The sequence below is a fragment of the Myotis brandtii genome, unplaced genomic scaffold (genome assembly GCF_000412655.1).
Source record: "Myotis brandtii unplaced genomic scaffold, ASM41265v1 scaffold326, whole genome shotgun sequence".
Taxonomy (NCBI): domain Eukaryota; kingdom Metazoa; phylum Chordata; class Mammalia; order Chiroptera; family Vespertilionidae; genus Myotis; species Myotis brandtii.
In genome coordinates, this window is record NW_005362534.1 from 464805 (window position 1) to 476662 (window position 11858).

The 11858-nt window shown below is 37.2% G+C and overlaps 1 protein-coding gene across 5 annotated transcripts in view; it reads left to right on the forward strand.

Annotated features, from left to right (window-relative positions):
- The window catches only part of PPEF1 (protein phosphatase, EF-hand calcium binding domain 1), a 126306-nt gene that overhangs the window by 54008 nt on the left and 60440 nt on the right, over positions 1-11858 (forward strand). For all 5 annotated transcript variants that reach the window (XM_014543449.1, XM_014543448.1, XM_014543450.1 and 2 more), the window contains 2 exons: positions 3927-4054; positions 6886-6946. In XM_014543449.1, coding sequence (XP_014398935.1) covers positions 3927-4054; positions 6886-6946 — 189 coding nt within the window. The remainder of the gene's footprint in view (positions 1-3926; positions 4055-6885; positions 6947-11858) is intronic.

Genomic DNA, 11858 nt, shown 5'->3' on the forward strand with positions numbered 1-11858 from the left:
GGGGGGAGGAGACATATGTAAAATTTTAGACAATAAATAAATATAATAAAGAAAAACTTGAATGTATGTGGAGGTAGCAACTGCAGGAATGTTACCACCTCTAGGGCTGAGAGAACAATGGGGAAAGATTGAAATTATTAAAATTTAGAAACTTGGAGGAGGATTCCTGCAGAACTGAAACTCTGACCTTTGAGAAGGGAGGCTGCTCAACTGGTGCCCGTGTCTCTGAGGGGCTGCCATGAGGCTGGCTTTACAAGTGCTGGGTAAACTACAAATTGGATCCAATGGCTGCAACAAGGAGAATCTGTGGGGGCAAAGAGCACTTGCTAGGCTATACTAACAGGAACAGGAAGAAGTGTGTCCCCTGTCCCTCTAGCCCAGCCGTGGGCAAACTACGGCCCGCGAAGGATCCGGCCCTTTTGAAATGAATAAAACTAAAAAAAAAAAAGACCGTACCCTTTTATGTAATGATGTTTACTTTGAATTTATATTAGTTCACACAAACACTCCATCCATGCTTTTGTTCCAGCCCTCCGGTCCAGTAGTTTAAGAAATTGTGGCCCTCGAGTCAAAAAGTTTGCCCACCCCTGCTCTAGCCTCAACAGGCCCTATTGACAGAGCCAAACATGGAGCAATTGGCAAAGTGGAAATGTGGCCTGCAGAGTCCCAGCTTCCAGTACTAGCAAGCTGACTGAAGTAGAGAAGCATGGGGTGAGAGATGATAATTTAGTAAGTGGCCTTCATGCTCGGGTGTAGAGGCTCAGGTATAGGAATACAAGCCCAAACAGAGATGGTGGATTCCCAGGCCCTATTGACAGAGCCAAACATGGAGCAATTGGCAAAGTGGAAATGTGGCCTGCAGAGTCCCAGCTTCCAGTACTAGCAAGCTGACTGAAGTAGAGAAGCATGGGGTGAGAGATGATAATTTAGTAAGTGGCCTTCATGCTCGGGTGTAGAGGCTCAGGTATAGGAATACAAGCCCAAACAGAGATGGTGGATTCCCAAGTGGGGGCCAAGGTGGCTCAGCTTATTGACTTTGGAGTAGAAGAGGAAATGCAAGAGGGAACTGAGCATGACTGTTTCCCTTGCAAGGCCCAGTACCCACATCCACTAGTAAAAAATCGCCCATGAATGTACTGTGTGCTTACCAAACAAAATAACAACTCCTCCCCTTGGTGAGTGGGCTGTGGTCCCAGCAAGGCAGAAATGGGAGAGGAGACTTAGATGACCTCTTTCTCCTTGTGGGGGAGGAGTAGAAGTAGTAGTATATGTAATGTGTCTGGTTTAGAGCTAGGCACATAGTAGGCACTCAATAAATGGTGGCCATTAGTCAAGGAAGGAAAGGTACAAATAGATTAGGAAATGAAGTAGCTGGCTATATATTGTGGAGAGAGCCCAGGACTTTGAAGACCTAAATCCATACTAAGTGAATGACTTGAGCAAGATCCTTGCCTCTCTAAACCTGAAGTTTCTGTATGTGTAACATGGAGATTATAATACTTGGGACTAATGTCTTATAATAGACCTTAACATATGGTAGCTATTTTGTTCAGTTATCAATTGTAGAAATAATAAGCTTGATTATATATTACTAGAGGCCTGGTGCATGACTTTGTGCATGAGTGGGGTCCCTCAGCCTGGCTGGTGATTGAGGTCTATTGGGGGGGCAGCTGGCTCGGGAGAGGGGCCCTGGGAGATTGGCCAGCTGGCCCCCCATCAGGGCCCATGGGGGGGGGGCGACGGGGTGGGGAGGTGGGAGGGGGAGGGGCCATGTGAGGTTGGCTGTGGAAACACACTTACTACTGGGGGGCAGCTCCTGCGTTGAGTGTCTGCCCCCTGGTGGTCAGTGCACGTCATAGTGACTGGTCAACCGGTCATTCTGGTCATTCCAGTTGTTGGGTCTTAATGGTTGCTTAGGCTTTTATATATATAGGTTGATGTTGTTAATAGTAAATAGAAAGAGGTCATTTATTTCACTTCATAATTGTGCAGATGAAGAAACTGAGAAACAGAAAAAGGTCAATAGCTCTATGCAGGTTAAGAGCTTGGGCTATGGGGTCAGTGAGATGTTTGTTCAATTCCTGCTGTCCATTTTCATTTATTGGCTAAATGACCTTAAGTAAGTTAGTCTTTCTCAGCTTCACAGTGTGGCAAGGACTGCAGAAATGAATCTGTTGCTTGACCCTCAGTAAGTAGGACTAGAACATTGTGCTAGGTGAACAGAAAACACTGAGGTGAGGGTTGGTTGGTCATGACAGTCACTGTTCCACAGAACAGATCTTTCAGATTACTGTCCAGAAGGATATGGTAAGAACATGAGATTTCAGCCATGGTACTACCAACTATTTGCTTTGCAACATTAAACAAGTTACTCGATTTCTTCTCCCTGTGGTTTTTCCCTATAAAGATTTTGATATTTGACCTTATGTCTATTTCCTGGGGTTTTCTGAAAGCTGAGTAATGAAATGAGAGTCTCTGAAACCCAAGAGCCTTGAGGGAGCTCATAAATAAACACCCTCAGATGATTAGTGTCTACTTGGTGTATCACAGCAGTACTAAACTAAACATACTGGGACTAGAGGCTGGATTTCTGCTTTCAAAACTCAAATTGTTCTCATTTTAGTCAACTCTTAATTTTTATGTGCTAACTGGGAAAAATTACAGCATAAATAAAAGGAGCCAGCTGATGTTGATTGCTCTTAACTCTAAAACTTGAGGAAGGCATAAGAGACTATGTTTTAATCTCATCTTTCACCTGATCTCTTTCTATGAAGGTACAGGATAGTTCAAAGGCTACCAGAAGAGAGTCAGTGTGTCTGAATAATCCACAAATAAGAGAATACTTACCACTATAGTTGCCATTTATTTAGCATGTGCTTTATGTTAGTCATTTAGCTAAACTCTTTACCTGTAGTATCTTATTTTGTCCTTACAGTAACTATGCAGAGGGAGGTGTGTTCATTTTCATCCATCGCTTGTCAATTGACTATCAGGTGTAGAAGGTGGAGGGAATCATACTTCTTAATTCATTGTGCATTGTTAACATTGGTTTGTGCAAGACCCTTTCTTATGTTAATTAATTTGCTTACTCCCTTTTACCCATGTACCTGATGGTCACCCTCCCCATAAATAATCAATTGTTATGTTTAGTGTGTATCTTTTCCTTTGTATATACTCTTATGAAATGTATATTGTGGTTTTGTGTATGTGTATTTTAAATTTATGTAAAGTGGTATCATGTTATATTTCATTCTGTCTTTAAGTTTTTAATAACTGTTGTAACTGAAGCACAATTTTTTTAAGACCCATTCATGTTACTGTGGGTTTATTGAATCTATTGCTTCCACTTGTGGCATAAGACTCTATAGGTGCATCCACCACAGTTACACATTCTCTGTCCTAGCAATAGACAGCTGGCTGTGTTGGTGTCAAACTTCCTATTGCCACAAAGAAGCACTGTATCGCCATATGTCTCCTTAATGGACTGTGTGACAATTGCTTTGGGGTATATAGTGAAGAACGGAATTGCTACTTCATAGGGCATACATAGACTTTATATGCTTAAGTATTGCCATAGGTAAGTGCTATTATCCCCATTTTACAGATAAGGGAACTGAGTCTTTGAGAGTTTTAATAACTTACCCAAAGTCACATAGATGGTAATTAGCAGAACTGGGATTCAAATTCAGGTAGTCTTGCTCCAAAAATTTTATTCAATATTCATGCCATTATTCTTCTATGAATATTTGAGACAAGGACATTTTACAAAAACATGAGGGTAAATCTCATTGATTGTAGTTTTTATGTGTGTAGAACCAAGGAATCCAGGTGAACTGACTATTTTTTCCCCTGAAGCACCTTCTTACCCCCATCATAGCTGCATAGTAACTGTTTCTCTTTGACTTTTGTGTCCTGTGTGTCCGCAGCAATAAGAGCTGCATTGATCATCCAAAATTGGTACCGAGGTTACAGAGCTCGGTTGAAGGCCAGACAACGTTATGCTCTCACCATCTTCCAGTCCATTGAATATGCCGATGAACAAGGCCAATTACAGGTCTGTTTTGTAAGCTTGTCTCTTATTTTGGTAAACTGCTTCTCTTTACCCCTTGTTATTGAAAGAATGACTGGTTGGGACCATTTTAAGCTAAGAAACCTTAGTGAAAGGCTTTAATAGAAGATATAGTGACATTGTCTTGGAACTAGCTGTTGAGAGAGGGCGTATGATTTGGGATGAGGATGGTATTTTTCAATTCTGAAGTTCACATTTTTAAGAGGGCTGCCAGATACCTAGTTGACTAATAAAAATGGCCTTATTCTATTTTTGGGGATATGTCCCAGTAGGAAGTTGTTACTTTATGAAGAAAAAACAACATTTTATGGCGTTAAAAACTGGAAGAATTTCCTGGGAACGAACCTATGAGAGTTCTAGAAGAATATATAGATGGGTGAGGAAGGCTTTTTTCAAGCTTGCAAAAAAACAATATATAAATTAAACTTTAATGCTTATTGATGAAAAAAGTACTTTTTAGTAATAAAATATCTTAGAAAGATGTCCAATGTTATTGTTAATGAAAAAAATCAGTTTGTAGAACAGAATGTAGAGTTTTATCCCATATATATGAAAGAAAATTAAACATACAGCAGAAGTCTGGGAAAAGCTATGCTGTGAAGTGTTTCCAGTGATTATCTCTGGGGACAGGAGTGGGAGTGGATGGGAGAGGAATTCTCATTTTCATTCTGTATTGTTTGTAGTTTTCAACAATCATATTTATATGCAAATTTATTACATTATCTTTAAAAATAATTAAGAAAATTTCAAAAAGTATCAAAGACATTGCTGGATTTATTCTTGGCAGTTATAAAAATGATATACTATGATTCAATCAGATTTTCCCTTTGCCTTGATTAGAAGCTCACAGTGTGAGCTGTCCTTTTAAGCACTGTGGAATGTAGTAATGAGTATAAAGGTAGAGTGAGCTCTCAAATTGGTATGCTTTATATGCACACATTCTAGTTTTAGTACATTCTTTAATATTGACTTTTTATAACAGATTTATTGAGATACAGTTCAGTTAAAGTGTAAAATTTAATGGCCTTTAGTATATACCCAAAATTGTAACCATCACCACAATAAATTATAGAGCATTTTTATCACCCCCCCCCAAAAAAAACAACACATCTATAGTCATTAGCAGTCACTCCCCATTTCCCCTTCTTCCCAGCTCCTGGCAACCACTAATCTGTTTTCTGTCTTTATGAGTTTGCCTTTTCTTACCATTTCATATAAATGGAATCACAGAAAATGTGATCCTTTTGTGTCTGACTTCTTTCACTTAGCATAATATCTTCAATGTTCATTCATATTGCAGTGTATATCAGTACTTCATTCCTTTTTATGGATAATATTCCATTGTATGGATTTCACACATTTTGTTTATTCATTTCTCAGTGGATAGATCATTTGAGTTGTTTCTACTTTTTGGCTATTATAAATAATGCTGCTATGAATATTTGTGTGCAAGATTTTATGGGAACATATTCTCTTGGGTTTATACCTAGAAGTGGAATTGTTGGGTCATCTGGTAACTCTGTGTTTAACTTTTTGAGTAATTGCTAAATTGTTTTCCCAAGCAGCTGCACCATTTACATCCCCCCAGCAGTGTATGAGGGGTCCAATTTTGCCACATCTTTGACAACACTTGTTATTATCTGTCTTCTTTATTATAGCCATCCTAGTGTGGGTGCAGTGGTATTTCATTGTGGTTTCTATTAACTCTTGACAAACCCATCAACAGTGTTAAACTTACACATTTTGATATTTGTGTGGAAAGCCTTCTCTGAACTCCCAGACCTACTCCCAGGTTGAAAAGGTTCCTTAGTGGTCACTCTTTATGGGTGACAGGGCTTGGAGAAGTTATTTGTGCTGTATAAATGCAGGTTTTTGCAGATAATTTATAGGCATAGAGGCAGCATCTAGGTCAGTGATGGCGAACCTATGACACGTGTGTCAGAGGTGACATGTGAACTCATTTTTTTGGTTGATTTTTCTTTGTTAAATGGCATTTAAATATATAAAAGAAATATCAAAAATATAAGTCTTTGTTTTACTATGGTTGCAAATATCAAAAAATTTCTATATGTGACATAGCACTAGAGTTAAGTTAGGGTTTTTCAAAATGCTGACACGCCGAGCTCAAAAGGTTCACCATCACTGATCTAGGTGATGGTTGGAATGCTGGTGAATTTCCATCTTTCCCTCCCTCTATCTTTCCTTATTTAATTTCCCAAATATATTTGACATTTAAGAGTATCCCTTAACTCTTCATCTCACTACCAAAAGGAAAATAAGAGATCATAATGAACAAAATTTAGTAGCCGAGTTAGGTTGGTTTCCTAAAAGCAGAATCTGAGATAAGGATTCTGGTACAAGTGATTTCCTAAGAGTGTTCTCAGGAAAAAATCTATAAGGAAGTGAGGAAAACAAGATTGGACAGGGGAAGAAACTAGGCAAAACTATGGTTTCTGGAGAAGCTTGACCTCAGCCTGATCCCATTTGGAGCTTTGAAGTGCATCATGGTTTATCCCACCCAGTGGCAAGGGAACTTGGGATCTAGGCTGCAATACCCTTGCTTCAGTTAGTCATTTTCTATGGGCAGCCTCCCAGGAGGACAGATATATGAAATCCTATGCAACTCTAGGGAAGGTACCTCTCATCTACCAAGGGCAGTCCTTGGGAGGAGGTGGGCAAGTAGAGATGGGACCTAGTGCAGCTGGGAGATGAGTGCCCTAGAAGGTTAAAGGGGACTTACATGAAACACCAATAGCATTTATTACAGTAGCTATTTGGGGTTCATTCATTGATTAATGTGTTTTTATTTTATCCAGTTATCCAATTTCTTTTCCTTCATGTTGGAAAACTACGTACATATACAAGAGAAAGATCCAAGTAAGTAAATTTTAGTCTTTTGAAAAGCACTCATTAAATATTGAATTGTCCTCATCAAGGGATGTAAACTCTGAAGATAGGAGAACACTAAATAATTTAAAAGATGCCCACCTGCTAGCGCTCTATCTACTGAGCCAAACTGGCTAGAGAGATAAACCCTTTTTATTTGTGGTCAGTTTTCTCTCTGTTGATGTGTGGTAATACCTTTATTATGTATTAAGTTTCTATGAATATTAGCATCTGTTTTAGGGAATTTTTATTTTGAGCTTTTGTACTGTAAATGATTTCTTGTCATTTGTTTTAAAATAAGAAAAAATTTCTTTTTCCCTCTTAAGTTCGAGGATATTTATCATTCTAAAAAAAAAAAGATGCCTACCTGTCTTGTCTATGTGACACCAAACAACTGTGAAATCAGTTCAGGTGGCTTTTTCCCTCTCTGATGGGTATCAACTAAATTGACCATTTAATCCAGTGGTTCTCAACCTGTGGGTCGCGACCCCTTTGGCGGTCGAACGACCCTTTCACAGGGGTCGCCTAAGACCATCCTGCATATCAGATATTTACATTACGATTCATAACAGTAGCAACATTACAGTTATGAAGTAGCAACGAAAATAATTTTATGATTGGGCCACAACATGAGGAACTGTATTTAAAGGGCCAGAAGGTTGAGAACCACTGAAATAATCTTCACTTTAAAAAAACTGAATTAGGCTTCATTCAGTGTTAATTTGTTTAATACTTTCTCTGAACCACCATTTATTGATGTACAGTAGTAGTTTAGTAAGGAGGATCTTATTTTTTATCCATGAAACTTTAAAAAAATATTTTTATTGATTTCAGAGAGGAAGGGAGAGAGAGATAGAAACATCAAAGATGAGAGAGAATAATTGATCAATTGCCCAACACTTGAGATTAAGCCCGCAACCTGCGCATGTGCCCTGACCAGGAATTGGACTGTGACCTCCTGGTTCATAGTTCGATGCTCAGCCAATGAACTACACCAGCCATGCTTTACATGAAACTTTTGTGCTGAGAGATAAAAATATCTTGAGTATTTCATGAAACAGATCTTGGGAAAATGGTGGATTAAATACAGTTGGTTCCATCATGTCTCTGTCTTCTGCATAGATGTCTAGAGACAACATAGATATGGTTAAAAAATGATTTTAAAATAATAGTTTTTCACAATGCATGTATTTCTCCTTCAAATTAAGATCTGTCTGTTATTTACAAGGTAGATGCTAGACTTTAAAACTTTTTTCTTCAATTTGGGGCAACCATTTTTTTTTATTCTAATTTAAACTGTTTATGGCATCTAAGAGCATATTTTAAATAATTTAGTGAACACCCGTCGAAGTGGCAAAAGAATGGTGGCTTAATGGCATGCTTTGAGCTAAGTACATATGTATGAAACTAATTAAAGTGTTTAATGATCTATGGAAGCTTTTTGAATGGTGGAATAGCCAAACTTGAGGAGTGGGGAGTGGGTGGAAGTAGGTATTTTGGCATTTTCTTTCTTTTAGATAATTGCAATTATCTAAAAGAAAGAGAGTTATTTCATGTTCTTTGTCAAAAATATTTTTTGAGAGGAAATATAATAATGATGAAATGAAGCAGCATTCTTTCTGCTAATGACCTAATATTTCTGTTCAGCCTATGCATCAGAATTGCTTATGGAGATTCATAGCCACAGGTGGCTGGGTTCCAGCCTAGGTATATTTATTCAGTCTCTGATTTTAAAAAAATTATATTTACAAAATTCTGCTGGTGATTTAAAAATATATTTAAAATTTTATCAAAGAAGGGACAGTGACTTAATTTTCTTGTGTAAACTTTACAGAAAAGTACACAAATCATAAGTATATGACAATAGATTTTCTGAAAGTAAACAAACCCTTGTAACCTGCACCCAGAACAAGAAATAAAACATTATTAAAACTACAAAATCCTCATTGTCCTCTCCAATCATTACCCACCCCCCTCATCACTGTTTTTCTCACTTCTACATCCCAGATTAATTTTGCTTGTTTTTGAGATTCTCTAATTAAATGGAAGCATAGAACGTTGAGTCTGGCTTCTTTTACATAACTTATAGTATTTGTGAGAGTCATCTATGTTGATGCAGTTTGGTCATTCTTATTGCTGAATAATATTCCATATTTATTAATATGCCAAAATTTATTCATTCTACTGTTTATAGACTTTTGAGTTGTTTTCAGTTTTGGTAATTTAAATGTTACTTACTGCTATGCATATTCTTGTACATGTCCATTTTGGTAAACATATATATTCTTTTCTTTTGTTAAGTACTCATTTTCAGTTATCTTTTGCTACATAAGAAACCACCCCAAAATTTAGTGGCTTTAAAACAACAGCCATTTTATTGCTTATGATTCTGTGGGTCAGGCATTTGAACAGGGCTCAGTGGGGATAATGACTTGTCGTTGTTTCAGATGGTATCAGTTGGGCTCACTCAAGCCATCTGGGTGGCACAGGAAGGTCCAAATGGTTTTACATGCCTGGGACTTTTTGGTATTAGCTATGAACTTGGACACCTTAAATCTCTTCATGCAGCCTGTCTGTCCAACAGGATATCCTGAATTTCTTTACATGGCAGCTGGATTCCAAGAAATCAAAGGCATAAACTGCAAGGCCTTTTAAGGTCTATGCTCTGGAACACACACAAAATCAGTTCTGCCATCTTCTGTTTGTCAAAGCATGTCACAAGGCCAGCTGCAGATTCAAAGGGGGTAGGAAAGCTCCATCTCTTGCAGGGAGCAGCAGCAGCATTATATTGTAAAGGGATATGGATACAAGGAGGCATGTTTCAATGGGGATCATTACTATAAAGATATACCACAACTCAGGAGTAGAAGAGTTGGATTATAGGGCATGCATATGTTCAGCTTTATTAGATACTGACAAAGTTTTACAAAGTTGTACCAGGTGATACTGCCACCAGTGTATGAGAGTCCCAGTTGTTCCATAGCCTCACCAACACTTGTAATTGTGTCTCCTTTTCATTTTAACCATTTGGTGAGGATGTAGTGGTATCACATTTCCACTTTAATGTGCATTTTCCTGGTGAGAAGTGAAATTGCTCACCGTTTTTGTATGTTTATCAGTCACATGCACATCCTGCTCAGTGAAGTGCCTGATCCAGTTTTTTGCCTATCTGTATTTTTCTTAGCAATCTGTGTGAATTTTCTAAGTATTCTAATTATAAGAATATTGATCTTTGTTAGGTGAATATATTGCAAATATCTTCTCCTAGTCTTTGTCTTTTATTACCCCATCCCAGTATTTAAAAGGTCTTTTTTCATTAACAAATTTTTTATTTCATTGTAGTACAATTTTTTTTGTTTAGATTAGTGGTTTCTCTATCCTGTTTAAGAAATCTTTTATACACACATACACACACACACACACACACATACATACAGGGTGTCCCCCAAAAATGTATACACACACTTTGAATAGTATACATTTTGGGGGACACCCTGTATGTACACACAGATACAGACACACACACACACACACACACACACACACACACACACATTTGTGCAAAAATAAATACAGACTAAACCTACAGGATAAACAAGAAAGTAATGACATTGTTTACATACAGGTAATTGGGGAGATGGTTGGGAGCAGGAAAGAAGGAATGGGAGAATGAGGATTGGGTAGAGGGATGAGGGGAGAGTGACATGTCTCTGAGTGTACCTTTTTGTAGTTCTGACCCTTAAAACCATGATAATGTTTCACATCCCTAAAAATATAATTAAAAACAGAAAGTATACTATAAGTATGTATATGTTCCCAAAATGGAATACACACTGTGACAAATGAACATGACTGTATTACAAATGATAACAATCACCTGAAGGAGGTAGGGAAGAAAAAAGCCTAACCTAAGTAACATTGGAAAATAGCATTTTAACCATAACGTGCCTTGGTAAGGTTTAATTTTTACTTATCCTGCATGGGTTTTCTGAGCTTCTTGATATCTAAGTTTATATTTTTTGTCAAATTTAGAAAATTTTCATCCATTAATTATTTAAAATATGTTTCTTTTTAAATCTAAATATATTTTTCTTTGCGAATCCTTCTTATTTTAAACTTAGAAGGCCCTGAAATATTTAAAATGTGATTGCTATGCCTGTATTTTTAGATTTTTTAATGGTTTGACTTTTAAAAAATTTAACACTTTATAAATTTTGAATGTTTTCATATTAAACTAAAAAAGGAAATTTTGATGCCTAGTGATTGAGAACAATTAAAAAATACAACTACAAAGAAAATTTCAAATTAGTTAACCAATTTTTCCCAGACATTCATAATTTATCTTTTCACCATGATTTGTAGTGCCTCCTTCATAATATATTTATTTTAAAAATGTGTAATAAGACCTATTTCTGAGCCATCTATTCTCTTATACATCTCTCAATTATAGAGTGCTAGAATCATATTGATTTAATTATTGTATATAGCAGAAAAAGAAACATAGATTGCTGCTGTAGGGTTGATTTTATTTAAATATTTTTCCAGCTTTGTTGAAATATAAATGACATATAATATTGTATAAGTTTACGGTGTACAATGTTATAGTTTTATTTATGTATTTATTGTGAAATGATTACCACCATAAAGTTAGTTAACTTATTTACATCACCTCACTTAGTTACAATTTTATGTGTGTGTGTTGAGAACTTGCCCTAGCTGGTTTGGATCAGTGAATAAAGCAACAGCCTGTGGACTGAAGCGTCCCTGGTTTGATTCTGGCCAAGGGCACATGCCTGGGTTGCGGGTTCAATCCCCAGTAGAAGACGAGCAGCCAATCAATGATTCTCATCATTGATGTCTCTCTCTCTCTCTCTCTACCCCTCTCCCTTCCTCTCTGATATCA